This window comes from Arachis ipaensis, chromosome B3 (assembly GCF_059453495.1).
Source record: "Arachis ipaensis isolate K30076 ecotype BB chromosome B3, ASM5945349v1, whole genome shotgun sequence".
Taxonomy (NCBI): Eukaryota; Viridiplantae; Streptophyta; class Magnoliopsida; order Fabales; family Fabaceae; genus Arachis; species Arachis ipaensis.
In genome coordinates, this window is record NC_142438.1 from 6,320,273 (window position 1) to 6,343,209 (window position 22,937).

The following is a 22,937-nucleotide window of genomic DNA, read 5'->3' on the forward strand; positions in this document are numbered from 1 at the left end:
AATATTTTTGGTGATTCAATATGAATGATCTGGGTTATTGAAATAATTTATTCCAACACAGCTAACATGTACTTTAAAAATGAATAATGTTATACATCCAAGTCTTTTTGTTAACCAAGTTACTTTAACATAACAAAAATTAGTTATAATTAGCATTATTCTAAGTCTTATTGTTTAACTTAGTTAGATTTGGTTCATAAAAAAGACTTGGATGTATAACATTACTCTTTAAGAATATATGATAAAGTTATTAATTAAAATTTTTTATGAGAAAGATACAAAATTTAAATTTTAAATATATTTATTCTGTATTTATTAAAATAAATTATTTAAAATATTTTATTATTAACATGAACCACTCAAATTAACTGGATGTTGATAAGAGTTTAGTTGAATACATAGATAATGGTAATTGTTTCACCATTGATCAATTCATTTCAAGACACGTACATTTGAATTCAAATTTTGATTGGTTAAATTATACATTTAATATTTTAAAATTATATTTAAAATATAAAATCTTAAACTTTTAGTGAAAACTTTTTCTTTTGTTTAAAGAACACATTTTAACCAAATTCATCAAAATACTATATATCTCTAGCCCTGACATTTATTGTTTTTTTTCTCTCCCTTGTATTTACTACCATTAATTAGTTTATGTTGGTAGCTAAAGAAACAAGAATGGCCAGCATTTACTAATGTGACAAATGGTCTATAATTAGAAACTAGAAAAGTCAAAGACTACTATTTAAGTATTTAACAAAATGATTAAATCAATCTGGTGAAGTATTAATATCAGCAAACCAACTTGGGCAGATCGATTGATCAGCTTCCTCGTCTGTTTAAACAAGTGTCAGGAGTTCGAATCCCGTTTTATACATGCAATAACTCATTAACTAACAGCAGACTCTTAAATAGAGTTCAGATTCGTAATGAATTAGTCCTTGACCTGTCGAACTCTTAAAAAGAGTTTAGATTCGTGACGGATTAGTCATTGACCTGTCGGATTGAGAAATACCGTGGCTAACAAAAAAAAACTATTAATATTAGCATAATTTTTTCAATTTGAGTTATATAATCTACCAAATAGAAAAAAAAATAGTGAAACATAGAATTGGATTAAAAATGGCAATTTTTCTATTATAAAAGAAGTCATTTTCACTCTATTGAAACATACAATGCATCATAACATTATATCTTAAAAAAAAAAAAACTATCAACTCAGTATATAAAAGAAATTATAAAAAGAAGTGCATAAAACATTTCTTCATATGATCTAATGTACAATCTGGTATTCATGTCACAATAACACTATGGATCAAATCATCAAAACAGAGTTTTCTTAAGCAGCAAGCATATGCTAACATGAGGAGAGTGATGACTAATGAGATTCTTCCATTCATGATCATTTTGTGACACCAAACCTTAATCTAGTTTACAAAGATAACTCTCAATTTAACCCAAAAGAAAATTATATAATGCAAAATTATATTGAGAAGATAGCATCAAGTAAACAATATTCCCTGATGGATGCATCACCTCTAATCTATACAGCATAAGTATCCTTAGCATTTGAAAATTTATAGATAAGATATATATATGAAAAAATTTTCTAAAAATTATCCTTCGCTTGCCGGATAATTCGCAGCGCTTCTGCATCATCTGCCGTGACTGCAATATTTAACTTCCGCCGGATTTCAGTGCTAAACGTGCGAAGGAATGGATTGCAAGCCTTTTCTACCTTCAACGTAGTTGGAATCTGCAGTAACATTATCAATTTTGTCAAAGCAAAATACAAAGATCCAAAGTATACTAATAATGAACAATAGCGACAGATTCGCGAAAAGAATGCACTTCGAAACTCTGAATTACCGTCGGCAAGCCTTTATTCCTAAGGTGTGCCACATGTGCAGCATACAATTGAAGTTCCTCGTTTTTGGGTTCTATAGACAATGCAAACTCAGAATTACTCTGCAAAATTTCAAAGAACCAATGTCAAGGACTCAAGGTTTCACCACACTTAAGCTTAGAAAAGTAGCAGGGAAGATTTAAGATGAAAGTAGGAGAAACTAACCAGTGTGTGCTCATGGCCACAGTATATATTTGTATTATCCGGCAAAGACATGATCTTTTTAAGAGAAGATAACATCTGTAAACATGGATAAAATTATGGAATTGTCGAGCGAAAATGAGTCAAAAAGGCACCATACTTTTAAACATGCAATTGTATGTTTGTATTCCCAAGTTGCAGATTATTGAATGAATACAAGCTTTGAAATGAACTATGGATCGATTGTTCTCGAGTTTCCAAATCGTATACTTCCGGAAAAGGGATAAAGCAAGATATACAACAAAACACGAAATATATATTGTGAAATGCAATGACTTGTAACAGAAGAAAGAAATCCAAATCCTAAACAAAAAGGATCGAAACTAAATATAACTCAAATCAACCTGTTCAGCGGTTCCTTCGAAGAGCTTGCCACATGATAGGCTGAACAAGGTGTCTCCTGTGAAAATCGCTCCGGATCCAGGGAAGTAGAAACTTATGTGACCTGCTTATAATATACAGGTCAAGCTAAACTATTAAAAACTAATGTGAATCGAGGTGCAAATTAAGAGTTCATTCAATACCAGAGCAAAGAAATAACAATTTAGATTTCATGGAGTCAAAATTTCAAATTAGATGACGTGGGGAAACTGGTCGATATAAAATCATATTAAATAGACAAGTAGACTGAAGAAGATTAGAATAGCCAAACAAGAAAACATTGAGCTGATTTTTTTTTCTATTATCAATCGATCTTAGAAAAATAAAGTAAATAACCATACAAATCAGTTATGAATATAACCTTGGGTGTGACCAGGTGTAGCCATTATAAGGACCTCATGGCCTGCAAACATCCATGTATCTCCATCACTCAAAGAGATATCGATTCCGGGAATTTTGTCATTGTCTACTTCCGAACCAATTACCTGCAATGCAACAGGAGAAGACTTAGAAATAGTCGTAGTAAACCTCACTTGAACTCTGCCCATTACATATAGGGGGTTCCTTGTTCAGAAGGCTATATTTTTTAGGTATATCAGTGGCAATGAAGTTTGAACAAATCGATACCTAAATCTATCACCAACAACATGCTCGGTGTCCCTTGCTCAGAAGGCTACATTATTTTAATAAGACGATTTTAACATTTTGCAAAACGTGCTTCTAGAAACGTTTATTGAAAATATAATAAACTTCAGCAGAAGAAAAAGTATCATACCTTTGCCCCATACCTTTCTTTCAACTCTGTATTTCCACCAGTGTGATCATGATGGTAGTGAGTGTTCAGTATATACGTCAAATTTCGATCTTTCTTGCTCAAAACATCTATGATAGGTGCCGCTTCAGAAGGATCAACGACACCAACTGTCCCGGTGTCTGTATCATGTAAAAGGTATGCATAATTGTCCCCAAGGCAAGGCACCTGAAAAATTAAAGGAAAAAATGAGATAAGACAGGTTAATTTTCAAGCATGTTGCCTCGAAACATCTTACTAGATTATGTGACTAAATAATACTAATCCAATTGCATCATGAACCTGAAAAAGTAATAAGAGATATCTCACCAATTCAATCTGCAATGAGGAGGAAATGTTCACTACACTGCAAAACTGGTCTACTCTCAGTGACCGACTCGCTCCGCGCAGTGTTTTCAATGGTAAAGAAAAGAGTCTCATAACTCCGTATAGAAGACTCTTTCGAATGCAAAGTTGTCTCACATCCGGCCACACGCAGAAGCCATTTCTATCCTAAACCACATAATAGTAACACAATAACAAAACTATTACAAATAATTATCAATAGTCATCTCTTCGGCCAAAATAAAAGTTAAAATGGAATTAGAACAGGGAAACCTGATAGAAATTAGCTTTTTCTTATAACATAGAGACATAAGTGTTAGATTACAAGAACTAATAATCCACCAACAATGACAATAAATGCAAAAGGATAAGCCATTATATATAAACAAACCGATCAAAAGTAATGATATAACATCCTAATCATTCTCCTAAACACTAAATTAAGTAAAATATTGTTACAATCAATGAAACTAGCAATGTCAGTATGAATAATACTGATGCCACAGTTAGATAAGAATTTAAGAAGCTGCATGACAAAAAGGCCTTCAAGATTAGAACCCAATCACCTTAAAAGCTAAACTAGAAAAGGAAATCCAAACACTTCCAAAGTTACAAAACTATAATTGGAGTAAAATCAGTTCATCTTCATTCTACCAAGTACCAACCAAAGTTATAACCCTTGTAACAGGCTATAATACAATCAAAATAAGGCCGCCTCAAAATAATGAAGTAGATCATCATCAAACTCTCAAACAGAGGGTGCAGTAAGTCCCTCATAAAGTAAGGGAAAAAATTCCCAATTTTTTTTAAAAAAAAAAAAAAAGACTTCTTCACGTATATTATCTTTTTCATGAATTTACCTTCATGGGATGTAAAACAATTCCAATCTAAGACCAAAAAAAAAAAAACTTCATAACCCATCAAATGTGGTACCACAAAAATAACAAGGAGAGACAAAAGTTTTTTCCCCCCTTCTAGTGACAAACAAAAAGGAAGAACTGTTTTAGGTGTTCATATTCTCTTGTTCGTCCATACAATTCAGCACAACCCAGAGTTCTTTTTCTTCCAAAAAATGAAACTTTAGTCTTAGAATTCTCCAAATTTTGTGAAATGAAGAGAGAGAAAGAAAAAAGAAGGGAGGAGAATTGACAAACCTCAGAGGAAGAAGGGAAGGTGGGCATTGCAGAGGAAGGCTTAGAGAGCATCTCACTGCATCTGAAATTGTGATTGAATTGAATTGGAAATTTGGAATTGAAATGAATAAATGAACGAAAAGAGAGAGAGAGAGAGAGAGAGAGAGAGAGAGAAGCAGTTATGTTATGTGTTAATGTTGTAATGTTGGCACACTCTTTTAGTTTACTGTTGAAAAGGAAATTGCTTTTTCTTCCTACCACCCTTTGTCCTCCACCATCTTCATTTAAACCCCTCTTTTTTTTTTTTTTTTCCTGATGAATAAATACCCAAAATTTAATTCTAAATTTTTTTATATTGTAAACTTTGATCTCCAATAAATTTATTTAATAGTTACTTTTTTTTATTATTTTACAACCGTTCTAATTTATTTTAGAATGTGTTTGTAAAAATTTAATTTTCTTATAACAAATTATTATAAATTTATTTATATAAAATATACATTTTTAAAAATTTCTATAGAATAAACGTTTGTCAAGAAATCAAAATATCTTCTCCGAAATTCTTTAACATTAATTTGAGTTTACTCTTTTTTAACTTTTTTTTATTCTTCTAAAGTTGAAAGAATGCTATTAATATAATACCTTTGAAAAAATTTTAAGTGTACCAAAAATATTAGTGTTCCAATTGTTTTAACGGTTGATTTCAATTAATTTATATTATATATATTTTTTATAATTCATATCAACGGTTAAAATAATCGGAATACTAATATTTCTAATATATTTAAAATTTTTTCAATTTTTTTTGTAATATATTTTTATCTGACAAATTAAAGACTAATTTATCATAAATTTTAGCTTTATTTAAGAGTCTCTCAATAATTAATGAATTATTATATATACAAAATAAAATTTATATTTCTAAGACTTTAAGTAAATAAGTGAAATGACACTAGATACTACTCCTACTTCTACTAATGAAGTTTAGTAATGATGATCAATGATCAAATTTAATTTATTGCGTCACACGTGACACGCGTATTCTTGTATTTCACGTGGACAACTAGTCCCCTTTTTTTTCTCTCTTAAGATTCCAATAATTATTTTGTTTTTGGAATGAATCCCACTCAATTTGATGTTAACCAACCGGTGTTCCTTTTTTTTCTTAGGTGAACCAACAAGTTTAATATGACTAAGAAATAAGTAATGCATTGATTGATACAATGGTTTCATACTTTCATTTTCAATATCCAAGATAAACTATAAAGAGAACAAAGAAATTATATTTTGAAAATTATCAACCTAATCATATATGAATTTAATTTTTATGTAAATACTTTTTATCCATATATCCAATCATGTATTACTATATTATCAAAAATAATTAATTTTAAACTCATTTATCCAAATGAAATTTGAATTTTTTGAAGAAAAAAATTGATAAAATGATAAAACAAAAGATTAATCACTTTTTAATTTATAGCTTTCATCATACATAATGAGTCCTGTTATTTTAATTTAATGGTGATTGAATATTTAATTTTTTACTTTATAAATTTTTTCATTTTAAAAAAATGATTTATCTAAATATATGAATTTAATTACATAATTATATAAATTTTTTTACGTGATAAATATGTTAAAATTAAGCACATCGTATATATGTAAAAAAAAAAAAAAGTGGCAGTGCTTGGTTTCATTTGTTAACTTTAGTTGGATGATTAGGTGGAAACTCAGGTACAGTTAATTTTACGTAAAATTGATAATTAAAAACCGTAAAAATTTAATTAAATTAGTCAAATTATTTAATAATTTTCATTTATTAATTTCATATGAAATTAAATGCACCTAAATTTTTACCAGACGATTAAGTGGCTTGAGAGTTGAGACACAAGATTTGGTTATGACTTATGAGACAGATTCACGTGAATGTGGGGAAGTTGAGGTGGAGAATAGAAGGAGGAGCATGTTTTCTGAAGTGATTAATGTGTTATGAACGTAGAGAAATTTTCACATGTTAAATGATATTTATAATGTTTCAAACCTATAATAAATTTTTTTTAGTGCTGTATCTATTTGAATATAGGTTTATCATATTTTTTAAACATGTAAAAATTGTATGTATGTATTAATATATTTTACTATGCCGATCTTATTATAAGATTGGTTAGAATAACTTTAACTTTCTAATAAAAAAATTGGGTCATATCATATAAAATTATAAATAGAAGGCAATAATACTATATATATATATATATATACTAAAAATGAATCATGTATCATTATAAAGATCTTTATAAGAAAAAAAAAATACAAAATAACCTTATATTTTATATATATAAACAAATTTCGCAATACAGATAAAAATGCAAAAATACATTGATCATTAACTTTTTAAACTTTTGAAAAGTGTTATATATTAAAGCTCCACCAGAAAAAATATATAATGATATATACAAATACACAAGAATTGATTTAGTGATTAATTTTAGCATTCATGCAATATAAATAGAAAGCGAACTCACAAATAATAATAATAATAATAATTAAATTTGCCCAAAAAAAATGTGTATTTGGTCAAATCTTTGAACAATCCCTCCCACCGACCGTGTCTTTCACAAATTGCCGGCCAAGGGCAACCATGTAATTTCCTCTGTTTGCACTATGTTTCCACTTTCCATCACCAATACACCCCATTTTGGTATCTTAGGCATAAATCAATATGAACAGGTAACATTGATTGCTTAGCAATGATTAGCTGTTTTTCTCTTAAATATTAATTTTTAAAAAATAATCTTAAACCCGAAGAAATTTGTATACTGTATTTTGAACTTAGTTTCTTTCCTTTCTCACTTGGCCATTTGACATATTTTTGTTCCCTTCATCTTTTACAAGAGGTGTGACGATTTTTAATAATATTCTCAATTTTTTTTTTATGAAAAAGAAAAACAGATGAACAGTTGAATAGAGTAGATAGCTCTTCTGTGTTTCTCGCTTTTTTATTCAATTTCATACCTAAAACTTACCCTAAGGCTATTATTGATTTTGAGAAGGAAAAGTATAGGGTACCAACATACTATCTGCCAACTTCTGCCAATTCTTATTTATAATTGTGTTTTATGAAAGTGTGTTCGTGGATGTGTCTAATAATTAATATATTTTAAATATATATATAAAGAGACACATCCAGAAAATATATCTATAAAGACACTTCTATTAAACACACTTATAAAAAAAACATTTTTATTAGACACATCCACGAACACACTTTTATGAAACACAATTATAAATAAGAGTTGGTAAAAGTTGGCAGATATGTTGTTGGTAATGTAGCGAAACCGTTTTGAGAATAAAATAAAATAAAATATTTAAAATAAGACATAAAAATTAATATTTTTTTTATTTAGTGATAAACTGAATATAAAATAAATAAATAATAAAAAATCTAATTTACTTTCAGTTTTTCTTTCACATAAAATTCAAAAAGAAAAATAACATAATAAAAAATATAATTATAAAAAATTATAAATAAAAATAAAAGAAAAAAAGTGTCATAAGACACAATATATTTATTCATATCTTATTTACCAAACACAATTCTATCTCTTTGTCCATGTCTCAGTCCTGTGTTTGTAAACATACGCAGCCATATTTACGTGTAATTAACTCTCTCTCTAATTATAGTGTAATTAAATTTCAGTGTCTAAAATATGATTATATGAATGAAATAAAAACTGAAAAAGGGTACCCTTTAGAAAGATGTGTCACCATTTAGTTTCTTTTTTAGGTAATTAGGTGTGAAGACATAATAACAAGAATAATACATAATTAATATATTGACATGGCTATTTTCTTTTATTGTTTTTTTCCTCCCAGTGGTACTGGTACAGATACTGAGAAAGTTATATAATCCACACTTTTTGAGCAGAGCCATAACTGCATGATCTAACAATTCAATAGAAAATCAAAGTTAACATAAATTGCTGAAGCCCATATCTACTCAATATGGTACAGTTCAGTACAGCTCATCATTTCAGTGCAATTGCAGCTTTGGTCCTACAATTTCACTCACAACCCTCAAAAGAAAAAAAAAAAAGGGAAAAATAATTGCATAATTCTGGAGGCATTTTCGTTAAATTTAATCCGCATTTTAAGAATATCTATCTATAATTATTCATTTTTCAGATTTTAAGAATTACTATATAAACAAAAAATGAATAATTATAGATAATAGATATTCTTATGATACACATTAAATATGTTTTAAGATCGTACAAAATAGTTTTGAAAAACCTTCCAGAGTGATAGCATAGATTTTTGCAGAGGACAACCACCACAAGCTGAAGCAGTGCACAAACTTTCAAAGTTCATCCTGTTGTTAAAGCCAAGTTAATGCAAATAATAAATAAGAGTAATGGAAAACAAACAAGAGTTGACAATTGACATTTATGTCAAAAGGGAAACAGAAAAAAGTTGCCAGGTTGCACAGAACTCATTAAGTTTTAGTGCAATGAATCTAAAGGTAGCCTTGAGAATTTCAAAAAGTTAGCACTACTCTACTATTTTAAAATTGTAGTACAATAACAACTGGGATGGCCAACAAGTTATCCTCATGATTGATACACCTTACTTAAACAGTGTTGTAACATATTATATACTGGTGAATATAGAGTATTAGGAGCTAAATTCACAGCAAACGTATCAAAAGACTTTGTTAAATGTGCTCCAAAACCATTTAAGGAAAAAAAATCCTCTGCATATGGCATCAGTCTGATCTATTTTTAAGTTCTTATTACATTATTGAAACTTAGAAGAACCCCTTTTTTTAGTTACTTCTTTTGCTAAAATTTCTGAGGCAGTGGTTGGAAGTTAGAGCAATCCGATTTTTCCATAGCAATAATTTTCTTAGCATAGTACTTCATTATCTATATTCCATCATTGCATACTTGCCATTTTATAAGGCACCAAAACAGATACAGACTTTACATAGTAGTCAATGACCTTGTGGTCACAGCCTTATCTCAAGAAGGGTATAAAGCTACATTTGAATAGTGCATTATCTGAGCATTACACTTCTGTTTTTTCCTGTGCACATGCAACCTTTTTCTATATTTAAATACCTTGGTTCCATTTTAGCTGGATGTGGAAGAGTTTGTTATTTGGATGGCAATGAGTTTAATTAGATATTATTCTTAGTTCTGTAGCAACTAAAAGAGCATACATAATTACCAAATTGCATATAAGATAATACAACAAAGTACTAAGAAGCATTCACATCAATAAGGAAAGAGAAAAGAGAGTTTTAGGCTTACATGATAATCCATGTACTCATGGGGATCCGGCTGCAAAATAAAGTCCAAAAATCAATTACCAAACTAAGAAAAAGAAAAAGGTCTATAAATCAGAATTTATTTAATAATCATCCATAAAATCAAATTTTAATTCTCAAGTATTATTTTTATACTTGTATCTTTGATCTCTCAGGGAAGAATTTTTATGTTGATATTTTTTTCAGGGACCAAGTTGTGAGCTTCCTACATAAATTATTCACTCTTAACACTATTGTCCAATAGTTCCCACTTCCATGATTGGTCCAGCTGGTACTTAGTACTTACAAGATCATTGTCCAATGTTTTCAGCCTTACCTTCTTGTTTTGAAGGAAACAGTTTCAAAAAGCACAATAATAACGAAAATGATTTTGCTTCAACCATCAATCATCATCCTGTACTATATTTCATGTTCACCCCTCGAACACAAAAGTTAAGAAAGGAGGGCAAGAAATCCACCATATGTCCCCCACCCTCTTCTCTCTACCATTCTACTTGCTCCGATTCAAAATAAATGTTTCTTTTGCCAAATTGTTAACAGAAAATCAATGTATGCGGATAAAATTATGTCCAAATACATTGTTTTTTTGCTATACCAATTTGGTTAAAACGGCATATTTTTGTTTAGAGTAATTCCTACCAAGCAAAAGTTGGAAAATTCAATCAACACTTTGCTAGTGAATGTCAGCAAATATTATTTTAACTTCGGAATAAAATTAGGGGGAAAATAAATTACCCTTCTACGGCGCCGCCTATCTCCATATTTATGATCCCTCTCCCTCCTCCTCTTCTCGCCCTCTTCTCTTGCTCTTTGCGCCTCCTATATAGTCATAACATAAAATATTACATAACAAGTATTGATATTGGACATATCAAAACATTGTTTAGGTATTTAGACTTCTCAAATTACCTCTTCTTCCCTAGCCTTTCTTTCCTTTTCTGCTTCTTCAAAAGCTTCTTTTTCAGCCTGAAATTTTTACACAAAATAAGAATGCAAATAATCATGGTTCCAATAAACCAAATAAAAGATACGAACACTGAAAGCAAGTGCTCACCTCTTTATTATTAGCCATATATTCATCCACAATTTGCTTTGCATACTGTGGGTCATCACAAAGTAAAATATTGTCGAAAATTGAACCAGCCTTCACCTGTGGATCCGAATCATAATATTATAAAGCTTCGAATAAATAATAGATAAATAAACAAGTCAAGAGACCAGTTAACTTTGTTGGCAATTGAATACTTCAATCAACATAGAGGATGACATAAAGCACCTGCCACACTTCGATGCCCACATATTTTATTGGTTTCAACACATAGAGATCAGGATCGTCCTCGAATTCTGCAGAAAACAGGAAATCCAAAGAAAAATTCACGAGAGCCAATGTTAATTAGTCACGAAAAATATTAATAAAGTTTCGGGTGCTTTGTAAGAAAGGATCAAGTATTGATAAATACGGCCCAAGATGGTGGATAAAACCAAATGCTATCAAAGTCTGTAGTATCCAAAGGAAGCCACATGTAAGAAATTTTTTTTTTCTCTTATATTTTTACATTCATGAAACTAAGAAGTAGTTCATTCATGTTACACTACAACCTAATTAAAGCCATGAACCATTGAACCTTATATCTAGATCCAAATGACAGATATCCCATGTTTAAAACATAAACTTACCTGGGTTGTCAATCCATGGGATCTTCCACTTTCCCTTGTAATTGGGGTTCTTGATTTTCTGAGTACAACAAATTACAGCAATTAGAAACGCCAAGATACATGAACATCTATTCAAATGTTAACAAATGTTGCTTGAACAACCTTGCGTTTCCATGGCCCTTTGTATGCTGGATTGGGCACTTTGGAGGGCTTCCATAGTCCATCTTCATCCTCATCCCAGTCAGCAGGCTACTCAAACAAAGTATCAAAAAGAAGAAGCAAACTAAGCTTTTAGCAAAGCCTTCTATCTAAATAAAGATCTTACTCTTAAATTATGAATATGGTAAGCAAATAAACCTTCTTGGCTTTAGGATCAGGAATTTCAGCTGGGATTGAATCATACCCCTGCAATATTAAGATAATGAGAAGCACACGTCAAAATATGGCAACTATACATAAAAAGATTAATCAAAATCTGTGTGCAGCACCTAAAACATTTTGAGAGGTCTTCCATTAGATTTCTTTTCACCAATAATATATTGTCAAAAGACATTATATCCTTGTTAGAAGCTACTATCTATTTCCCCAACAAATAAAATATCTGAAAGATAACAAGTGTCTGAAAAAGTTTTGAAAACGAATAATAACCTTTGACAGATGTTAAAAGAATAACTAATTAAAAGCACTTGTAATACAGAAACCAATAACATTTTGCTAAATTAGCTCCGGTACTAGTTGAAGTAGACATTCTCGTTTATCAAGTGAAGACTTTAACAAAAGGAAATGCATGTATATTGTTTTCAATCTTGCTGAAAACTTTAACAAAAGTTAAATTAAACTAAACATTATTAAAAATGAGATTTCAGCGAAGAAGGGGACAAAAGTACCTCTGGTTTGACTTCATTAGGATCTTCAATGTACTCTCTATCATCCCAGTCAGCTGGCTGTAATAAGGAAAATTTTACGACTTTACAGGAAAGGTAGATTGTAAAAGAAGATATACCAAAAGAATCCCATCTCAAATGAAGCATCCTATAGAATATTTGGTTAAGTTGTTTTGCATGTATGCCTTTTAGATCCAGTCAGTAATAACTAATAACAATTATTGAATGTTTGAACTTTACTCAATTACTGAGGGGGAAAAAAAAAGGCACCACAACGGTTCATACACAAAATTCAAATGAGAAAGAAGACACACACAGAGGGCAAAACATAATACCTTTTTGGCATTGACATCCTTGATCTTCCTTGGAGGAAGGATGTCCCAATCTGTATACATGCTTCCAGAGTCTCTTTCACGATTATCAACAAGGACACTATAAGAGGCATCAGGCCTTAGAATAAATGTATAGAAATGAGTCATTTTGTCTGTTTCACATTGTAGATCCTTTCTAATGGGGTAGTTCTGCCCCTGGTATGATAGTATAAGATGCAGCTTTTTGGTCTGTGTGCCGCATATATCTGGTCCAAACATCAGACTGCATTAAGAAAAACCAATCAGTTGACTAAAATCACATCAAGGAAGGAGTATTAATTCCTCAAAGGCAGCAATGATATACAGTACAGACTTCATGTCTATATCTTTTCAGCTAAGTTAGTATATAGTAAGTTCATGTTTGGAATTCCGAGTGACATTTTCTTAAATCACAAGAAGTTACTGCTTATATCTCTCACATATCAACACTACTAATTAAGGAGGTTGTGAAAATTTGATGACGAGGGTGAACAAATAAGCATAAAATTGATCAGTGTGCTCATCAGAAATGATGAGCTAAACTCTGCAGCACATTCTTCAAAAGAGCAACTTTTCCACAATCTAATGTAACATGTTGAAGAACTTCTGAATCATAAGCCACAAACCAAGTTAAACATACGAATAAGAAATTCACGAACCTGTACGGAGTATCCCCACCAAACTTCTTCTGATTGACATAACCAGAAAGAAGCTTGATGTAACCACCGCCGCATTCAATGTCCTGCTCAAACCTAATAGAATACTGGACCACCAGTGTCTTGTTCTTGTTGCTCAACTCTGGTATCTTCGCAGATATGGCATAATGCTTGGCATCATTATATGTTTGGAGACCTGCAAGGATTGTGGGATAAGCTTATCCTAGCTTTGAAGCAACTTGTAATCAAAAGCTTCCTATACCTATCATTTTCTAAACACGCCATAGAAATTTTAAATTATTTTGGTCAAACCCCTCATTGCACTAATCTGCATATAATGTAACTAGAACTAAAACAGTTGCTATTCTACTGACAAAATAAAAGAGTTTTATCCCATCATCCAATCAAATATTTGTAATGTAAGCCTTTTGTTTTCCCCCGGTATCCCCCAGAACTAATCTTAAGGGTTTGTCGCCGCTGACCAATGGGCTGTTGCATACCCAAAGTGGAATTCGAGCTCTGAACACTTAATTAAATAGACGAGTGAGCTGACCACTCGAACAATCTAAGTTGGTTTGTATTGTAACTTGTAAGCCTTTTAAGATGGTGCATAGTTAAGTCAACCACTTTCTTCCAATGCGTCAGCATATGATTAAACATGCGTAAAGAATGAATCATCATTAAAATAAAAAAAAAATCCTAAATATTATGAAACTGTGTAAGATGGTGCAAAATGATAAACGAACCTTTGTCATCAGGATCTCCAGGCCATTTTCCTGCAGTGTGCTTAAAGGTACCAGCTTTTCCTTCACTCCTTTTCCAATCTGATAAAACCCAACGACTCTTCCATCCATCTTGTTTTTTTCAACATTCAAAGTTTGAAGGCAATGCTAGCTAGTTAGTTAGTTAATTAGTTACAAATAATAACAACCCTATGCAGTTGTCAAACTGAATCAACCAAACTAACTAACTCCAACTGAATCAAAAAGAAGTATCATTAATAGTTACCTTCGAACCTCTCTTCGAAGAAGACCTCAGCGAAGGAAGAAGAAGGGAACTGAAGAGTTGCAAAGAGGAAAAGAAAGAGCTTAAGAAGCTGCTTGCTCAGATTACCCATCTCACTCATCTCATTTCAGTGTTGAGAGAAAGTTGCTTTAAATTAACGTGAAAATACGAATAGTACTTTCTAGAACAACAACCCACTTCCACTTCCATTTTCTCCCACTTCCTTTCTTACCATTAATTAATCAACTTAAATCATTCTTAATTAGTCTTAGATTATTACCATCCCAGAGGGAATCTGAATGCAAGTAATTAGTTGACTTCATTTACAAATGTGTTACCTCTTTACTACGTGAGGATGCAAACTATAATTATTAAATGTCTTTTTTTTTTTTAAGAAAATGGATTTTTCCCTTAAAAGCTAAAACTAAGAAATTTTTTTCCTCGTTCCTAATTCGGTTTTTGGTCAAAAAGGTGTGTGGGTCATCTATTATAATATATATAAAAAAAAACTAAAAGTAATGCTATTGTAAAAAAATAATACATAAATTTTTAAGTTTTTATATAAAATTATCATGTTATTTATTGTAACATTATAGAAAAAAATATTTTAGAATTATATTTATATTATCTTAGAAAATAGTATTATATAATTAATTTATATTAATATCATAATTTCACACGCTAAATTATTTAATTTTTATCAAAAAAAAATTATAGCATAAACAATATTAATTCATATTAATAGTCTAAATTCTAATATTATATATTTTATTTAAAAAATAAATTTTATTTTTAAAAAATTTATTTATTTATTTATCTATTTATTAATTTACTTATAATGTATAAAAAAATTAGGAATGTTAGAAGACTAATATAATTTATTATTCTTGTCCGCTGTTAATCATCAATATTTAAAAGTGTGAGTTAAAAGTATATTGTTGGATTATTAAACTAAAAAAATTAGATCAATAACTAAAAATGATAACAAAAAATAACAAATTTTAATGGTTCTTGAATATTTCTCATAAGAAAAATCAAATAATGACATAATGAACTTTTGACATATTAGATAATTTGTAATATTATCACATAAATATTTAAGTAAAATTATTATTTTATAATTTTTCTATCATCACATCACTTTTTATTCCTCTTACGTAGTATTTAGTTTTATCTTTTGATATCTTTTTACTCTTTATTTTTATATAAATTAAACTTAATGTTATTTTTTTTTAATAGATATAAATTGATTAATAAATTTTAATTTATTTTTTTGTTTTTATTCTCATTTTTATCTATATTTACTATATAAATTAATATTCATTTTAAATAATTTTTTTATCTCCTCTTATATAGTCTTATGTCTTTCACTTTTTTTTTTTCATATTCTTGCTAATATTTTAAACAATTATTTAAAAATTTTGGTCGATCACTACAATTTTTTATTTTATTTTACTAAACAATTTGCATTATATGTTGATGATAAATTTTTAAAACACTATAATACATGCGGTTCTTATACTGTTTTGAGGCTTTTTTTTTATCAAAAGTGTATTTGTTAGTTATATATTGTCTTTGTTACTTATTAAAAAATATTTATTTTTCATGAATCATGATATCAAATAACAACAACAACAGGCTTTTATATATATATATATATATATATAATAAATACATATGACAGATAACTTGCGTCTCAGGTGGTTTGGACATGTGAGAAGAAGACCGACAGAACACCCAGTCAGGAGGATGGATGAGATGGAAGATGAACAAAGGATGAAAGGCAGAGGAAAATCTAAAAAGACCATCCAAAAAATGGTCAAACGAGATCTACATGTAAACGGTCTCTATGTAAACATGATACATGACAGAGTTTAATGATGTCGTTTAATTCATGTAGTCGACTCACCTAGTGGGACAGACTTTGTTATTGTTGTTGTTTGTATCTAAAAAAATGATCACATTAAAAATTATCTACCAAAAAAAAAACAATTCTTTCAAAAAATAAATTATAGATTAAAAAAATGAGAAATGATAATTTCATTCCTATTTTTTTATAATATCACTCTATATATGATTTTCTTTTAGGTATCATGGGATATTAATTATAAAAAATTACATTAAAAAGGGGTCTTATATCTTTTTTTTTTTTTTTTACTATACGTAAGGGGTTACATATTCTTTTTAGGTTTCAAGGAGTCATATATATTTATTATATATGATTTCAACCAAGTTTTGGTCCAAAAAATATTAACTATTATAAATCCAGTTAGTAGTCTAAAATAAATAGATTCAGTCTACTACCAAAAATAAATTCTAGCTTTTCAAAAATTAATAAAAATATTAAGCTGTAATTTAGCTCAAAATAAAAAACGAAAAAATTGCGTGTGTGACAGTAACTGTGTGTGTAACCGTGGCAGTGTGAAATAGAAACAAGTATATAAAGTCATGTATCATCATTCTTCTTTTCTTGACACATATAGTCAGCATAGTATGCTTTTCTCAGTTGTAAGCACCATAGAATCTTCATGTAAAATATGTTACATGTAGCGTCGTAGACTGGTTAAGTAGCTGCTGTATTCTAAAAGACCTAAAATCTGATTTGAAACCATGGCCAGTGTAGTTTAATGTGGATTAACGAACTTTGATAGATCCATTACGTTAGGAAAAAGTATAGTAATAAGTAAAAACCATATGACAACACATTGTGTTACCATTGACTAATAATGAATGACAAAGCCGAATTAGACTCGCAAAGGAAGACAAATAAACGGGTGGACTTCAACATGAACATGCATCAATAAACCAATTTTCTGTTTTAATAAATGTAATGCGCAATCAATATCAATCAAATGAAGTAATTACTATATGAGTATGACAAGCATTATTCAAGGTAAATAACTAAATATCTTGCTTCTAAAAATATTGCAATAATCTTTGATGACTAAGATAATTAACCGTAGTTTACTTTGGCAATCATAGTTTACTTATTGTAACTTAACTAATCTTTCATTAAATAAATAAAACTATACTTACTTACTTTGTTGTTCTTACAAAGTTAATTAGATTTGGTTCGATAAGTAAAACACTGAATATACATACACTAGCGGTATGGGTAGGCCGAAGCAAAAACATTACTGGAATCTGTTAGGTACCAGACAAATGACACAGTAAAATATAGAGATGAAAAATTAAAAATTTGTATAAAATATAGAAACAATTGAATACCTTTTTTTGAGAATTATAATTTTTCTCTATTACAAAGAGACTACAATAACACTCTCTCTTAATAAAAAGAGAACACACTTCTCTCTATCATATATAGGAAAAAACTACTCAAAGAAATATTATGTTATTCTATCTGGATGGCTTGATTGAAATGAATTAAAGAAAAACTCAATTTATAAGTGAGTCTCTTCAATATGAACCATCCATCAATTCGAGGTATATAATTCTTCTCTTTTTCAACCATTAAAATCCTAAGATTATAAACTAGGATTGTTTATTACCTTTTATTTTATTTAGTTATTATTTATTTATTTATTTATTTATTTATTTATTTATTTATTTTCTAAAATTAACTTTACTAATTTTCACATAATCAAGTCACAAAAGAGACAGACGATACATGGAAGTGCAAGTGGCGTGAACGCAAGTTTAGTGGAGGTATATATATATAAGTATTGTTAGATAAGTAGTTTCATGACATGGTATTAAAGTTCTCTGTCTAAAAAGTCTAGGTGTTTGATCCTTGGTAAATACCAAAAGAGTATTGCTAGGGAACCAAAAGTATATCAGCTAAAACCTAGCCAAATGTATATGGGCTGGGACCAAATAGCCCAATGCACATCAACACCATCCAAAAATGAGTCAGGGTAAACCATATTCACCCTCCCCAAAACCCTACCTCCTTTCACCGTTTTACCACACAGAATTTGAAAATCAGCTACACCAGCGCCACGCCTCCGGAACCATCGCGCAACTCTCTTCCCTCTCTTCTCCAGACACTGCGACGGCGCTCCTAGTGGTTCTGGTCATCGCCACTCCACTGAGGCTACCTGAGCGCAACCCTCTTCCCTCAACTAGCCAGACGCTTCGACGCCGCGCTGCTGTTGCATGTGGGTTTTCCCGGCGCCGCCGAAGCTTCTTGGTGCAGCTGCGCCGTCCGCCGGTGGACATCCACTTCTCCATCCTGGAAACCCCCCGTTCGTCCCACTAATTGGTAAGTGTGGTAGATGTTCCCTTTGACTACCTATGCATGTTTTGAAAAGGAAATTTGACAGTGATTTGTTGTAGTGGTTCGTGTGAGTTCTAATTTGATGGATGTTCTTTTCCAGGTCGTACAGCTCAGGTAACACAATTTTGGGGCATCACTGGTCCTTGGCAAACATAGCAGCTGCATGTTTTTCATGTTTTTGGAGTTTTGCAAAATATTGATCACAAGTAAGTATGTTTATTGATTCCTAATCGGATGTTGTTGATGCTTTGCTCGGATGTTGCAAGTGGTACAGATTGGATATTGCTTTTATCTGGGTTGGATATTGTAATTGTACTTGTTAGAGGCTAGATGTTTATGTTCTGCTCTATGGTTTAGAGACTAGGAATGGTGTTCATACGAGATGTTCTTTGATATTGCTAAATTAGGGGACGTTTTTGTTGAATAATTTTAGACATTTGAGTGTATGATTTGTTAATGTTTATTTGAGTGTATAATTTTGGATATTTGCCTTAATGATTTGTTACTAAAAAAATACACTGCTTCTTTGGAAGAAAGAAAAAAAAAGTGGAAGAAATAACATTAATTTGGTCTTTTTGACTACTATATATGCAATGTAATTTCCTGGTTCTCATCCTTTTACGGGGTCACAAATTGACTTGAGTCTTCTTTGGGGGAAAAATTAAAAAGAAACTTCCAGTGGGTTCATTATGTATATGCCATCCATCTATACGCGTGAACAGAAATAACTCACTACAATGTGACTTTCTTGCCGCAATTGGAACATTGATTTAAAAGGTTTGCATGCTAAAAATATAGTGTGAAATTAAATGTGGGGTTGGTTGTTGAAATATAATAAAATGATGTTAAACATGGTTTTACATTAGAGATAATTAATCAGATGAGATCAATTTTATTATAAATAGAGTATTTTCTCTTTAATTCAGATTTTGACAAGTTCTTGAAAGTATGAAAATGTTATTATGTTTTCTTTTGATTTGTCATACGATGGTGATGTTATGTTGCATCATGTTTGGATTATCAAAGGGATGAAGAAAGGAGTACCTTTCTCAGCATCTCTGTATGTTTATGCTTTGATTGGGGGGTTGCATATGGGTTTGGTTTTGAAATTGTTACTAATGTTTTCTTCTTCTTCCTCTTTTTCTTTTTTTTTTCTTGTTTACTGAATTACTTGTTTATGTATCATTGGTTTCATTTTGCTTACTTTTTCAGCCTTCGAAGGCCTTGTTAATTACTAGAGAATATCCATAATTCTAAGCACATCAACTGCAATTAAGAATTGAGTAATCACTGTTCAAGTAGCTGTTTGTTCTTCATTTATTTTTTGAAATGACTGTAATTTGGATGGTGAAACTGTTGCTGTTTTCCTATATGCAGTTTTGAGGGGCTGTTTCTTGTGAGACCTTAGCAGGATTGATTTGAAGTGAAACCCATCCAACATGGGAAAAAAGGTAAAATGACGTCTTCCATTAACTTTTTACCATTCGGGCATTATCTTATGTGTGACTTACAACTAGTGTTATAATTACCAGAAATTGTTAGAGTCCCGGTGCTCGCCCAACTACATTCATGACATGATGAGCACGCTGTCAAAAAACAACTCCGTTGAGAAGCTTGCGGAGATTGATCTGATTGGTTTTGGATTCTTGATACTTGTTCCAAATTGGTCGGTAAAGCAAGCCATCATGGTTTACCTAGCTGAGTCATATCAAGTTAAGCCGAGAACTTTTATACTCAACATTGACAACATCCGCCTCAATGCCGAGTTAATCGGGAAGGTTTTCGGCATTCTGTCCCGAGGTAGTTTCTGCTATCTTGTTTACCTAGTCTTGCATAGGTGTGCTGGTGTAAATATCTCTGCTTATGCATACATATTAACATGGAATAACACATGAACATGTTGTAGAGGATCCATTTCCAGCACTGGATGAGAGTAATTCGTCCCACGTCGCCATAAAAAATCAATTCCATAGACGGAGAACAACCGAGCTCCGGGAATTAGTTTACAGTTGTCCAATGGCCACAGAATCAGATAGGATGGCGTTCAGGCGATATTTCATACTGGTGGTGATGAAGATGTTCCTCTGCCCCACCACTCAACAGGTACTTTCTCCATGGCACATCTACCCCGTGTTAGATGTTTCTGATCCACGGAGATTCAACTGGCCTTTGGAAATTCTGAAGTGGTTCGACCAGGCAGTCGAAAAGTATAAGCTGAAAGGGAACAAAACGTGTGAAGGCTGCATGTTCGTCATGCTGGTAGGACACAATGACCATTAATAAATTCTGTTTGCCTTTTTTTATGAAGATCATAATTATTGCGAGCCTTATACAATCTTGCACCGTATCTAATGATAAATGTTCAAATTAAGAGTATATTCAACATGGTTTTCCGTCATGTGTAACTTTAGTTGGGCCCATCCTCTGTGTAGATACTCTATTTTCAGTGATTGCAATACGGTGTGCTTGACAACTGTCTTGAGCATGAGCCATGGCTCGATGCGTGGACCTCAGAGAGCCTTGAAAAGAAGGCGCAATATATACTATCCGAGGTACTGATTTCTAACTCATAATCGGTTAATTTATGCCGTTATGTAAGTCGGAGCTGCCTATCAGACCAATCAAGATGTTTTTTATGTTTGCTTTTTTTGTTGTCAATTGTGCTAGGCAGGTGTCCCTGATCCCGTGTGTTCGAGATTTTATTTTTTATTTTTCTTATGTTGTTGTTTCTAGTTTGTGGTTTGGTGGTGCTTTGGTGTTTGATTAAGATCATTGATTCTCTCCGTTTCTTAATTTAGGGGAGCATTTTGACTAGACATGGGGGAGGTGACGACATAAAGGGCCGGTCACCACAAGCTGCGAGGAGGAAACCCGGGAAAAAAGAACCACAGAAGCGTGGGCGAAAGGATTCGGGGCCACTAAAGGTAAGCACGTTTTAAGGCTTTAGCATGTTAACAAGCTTACTTCGCCATTGTTAATTTGGTTCATGCTATTGCTTCAAACAAGGGAGGTCAGTCAGTGGAGAGAGTAAGTAGGTATCAAAGGAAAGACCACCAAGGGGATGCACAACATCCCCACATCCAACAACGAGAAGTTCACAGCGTGCCAAACCATCAAAAACTAGCCCGAGGGTGAGTATACGTTTACTGTTGTCTACGGTTTAAATCATCGACTAGCTTTATTTAAGTTTACTAGGTTCATTTGAATGTACTTGGATGTTTCTTTACACAAGTTATTCGTTGTACGTAAAGCAGCCTAGCAGGGGAGCTGCGCAAAAAAAGGGAGGGGGGGCTAAAAAGGACCGATCACGTAGGTCCACCCCAAAAAAATGTGAGGAAAAGGATCTCCCAATTAGCACAGATGATGATAAGGAGAATGAGCCTCTTGCCAAGCAGATGTGCCGACTCTATAACCAGGGAGTTGACAAAAAAAAAACCAAGTGCCGAACCAACAGAATGCAAACTCAATCAGGATAAGGGAACCCATGAAACACCTGTCTCTGTAGTTCCCGATGCAGGAACACTCTCCGTTGCGCTAGTGCAACATGAAGAATGGGAGTTCGACGGGCAAGTCTCCTAATCAAATTTTTTTCATTTTGTGGTCTATTTTGCTTGTTAGTGACTTAGGGATTGTATCCGTATACAACTGCCATTTCTCTAACATCGATTGAGTTGCTTGCAGTAATCCCAATTTCCTGTCGAACTGAGACCCCGAGAGTGAACGAATATGGCAATACTTTGAGCAACTGCAGAACATGAGGTCACTGCAGACCGTGATGCCAGCCAATCCGTCTTGCATGACTCCTAGGCCACTAAGCAAGAAAATCTCACTGGCAATACTGGGACGGAATAGAAATATACCCAATGTACCCCTATAAAGGTGCATCCACTTTTAAAAGGGCGAAAGATGGACGAGGATGATGAGGAGCGATTGAGACGATGGGCGGCCAATGGATCGTTGGAGCAAAGTCAGGTTTTGGCGTCGTATGAAGGAAGACAGCATCTATTATTGGTCTGAGAGGACATCTGCTCACTGCTGCCCCGGCACTGGGTCACCAGCAA

General features: G+C 31.8%; 3 protein-coding genes across 3 annotated transcripts; 1 reads left to right on the forward strand and 2 right to left on the reverse strand.

The window, feature by feature from the left end:
• Window positions 1-1,261: 1,261 nt before the first annotated feature.
• On the reverse strand, window positions 1,262-5,017 carry LOC107628971 (putative hydroxyacylglutathione hydrolase 2, chloroplastic). The gene is made up of 8 exons (XM_016331623.2): window positions 4,781-5,017; window positions 3,612-3,794; window positions 3,267-3,470; window positions 2,853-2,976; window positions 2,455-2,555; window positions 2,075-2,149; window positions 1,873-1,971; window positions 1,262-1,759 (listed from the first exon to the last, which is right to left on the reverse strand). The coding sequence occupies exons 1-8, from the start codon at window positions 4,829-4,831 to the stop codon at window positions 1,613-1,615; spliced, it is 984 nt and encodes a 327-aa protein (XP_016187109.1). The 5' UTR covers window positions 4,832-5,017; the 3' UTR covers window positions 1,262-1,612.
• A 3,692-nt stretch (window positions 5,018-8,709) lies between these two features.
• On the reverse strand, window positions 8,710-15,005 carry LOC107628970 (calreticulin-3). The gene is made up of 14 exons (XM_016331622.3): window positions 14,643-15,005; window positions 14,381-14,488; window positions 13,638-13,830; window positions 12,964-13,222; window positions 12,632-12,688; window positions 12,102-12,149; window positions 11,907-11,993; window positions 11,766-11,823; window positions 11,365-11,432; window positions 11,143-11,238; window positions 10,998-11,054; window positions 10,824-10,907; window positions 10,072-10,101; window positions 8,710-9,131 (listed from the first exon to the last, which is right to left on the reverse strand). The coding sequence occupies exons 1-14, from the start codon at window positions 14,758-14,760 to the stop codon at window positions 9,120-9,122; spliced, it is 1,275 nt and encodes a 424-aa protein (XP_016187108.1). The 5' UTR covers window positions 14,761-15,005; the 3' UTR covers window positions 8,710-9,119.
• A 5,310-nt stretch (window positions 15,006-20,315) lies between these two features.
• On the forward strand, window positions 20,316-22,634 carry LOC148569702 (uncharacterized). Its single transcript, XM_088506597.1, has 6 exons — window positions 20,316-20,327; window positions 20,409-20,676; window positions 20,783-21,135; window positions 21,544-21,561; window positions 21,675-21,800; window positions 22,503-22,634. The coding sequence occupies exons 1-6, from the start codon at window positions 20,316-20,318 to the stop codon at window positions 22,632-22,634; spliced, it is 909 nt and encodes a 302-aa protein (XP_088362723.1).
• The last annotated feature ends 303 nt before the right edge of the window (window positions 22,635-22,937 follow it).

Coding starts and splice junctions, on each gene's coding strand:
- LOC107628971 (XM_016331623.2), bottom strand. CDS start 4,831: ATGCTCTCTAAGCCTTCCTCTGCAATGCCCACCTTCCCTTCTTCCTCT. Junction 3,471..3,611: donor CCTCATTGCAGATTGAATTG/GTGAGATATCTC, acceptor TTAATTTTTCAG/GTGCCTTGCCTTGGGGACAA. Junction 2,150..2,454: donor TCGAAGGAACCGCTGAACAG/GTTGATTTGAGT, acceptor CCATGTTTACAG/ATGTTATCTTCTCTTAAAAA.
- LOC107628970 (XM_016331622.3), bottom strand. CDS start 14,760: ATGAGTGAGATGGGTAATCTGAGCAAGCAGCTTCTTAAGCTCTTTCTT. Junction 11,055..11,142: donor ATATGGCTAATAATAAAGAG/GTGAGCACTTGC, acceptor TAAAAATTTCAG/GCTGAAAAAGAAGCTTTTGA. Junction 10,102..10,823: donor ATAGGCGGCGCCGTAGAAGG/GTAATTTATTTT, acceptor TTTATTTTGCAG/CCGGATCCCCATGAGTACAT.
- LOC148569702 (XM_088506597.1), top strand. Junction 20,677..20,782: donor TTTCGGCATTCTGTCCCGAG/GTAGTTTCTGCT, acceptor AACATGTTGTAG/AGGATCCATTTCCAGCACTG. Junction 21,801..22,502: donor AGGATTCGGGGCCACTAAAG/GTAAGCACGTTT, acceptor TTAGTGACTTAG/GGATTGTATCCGTATACAAC.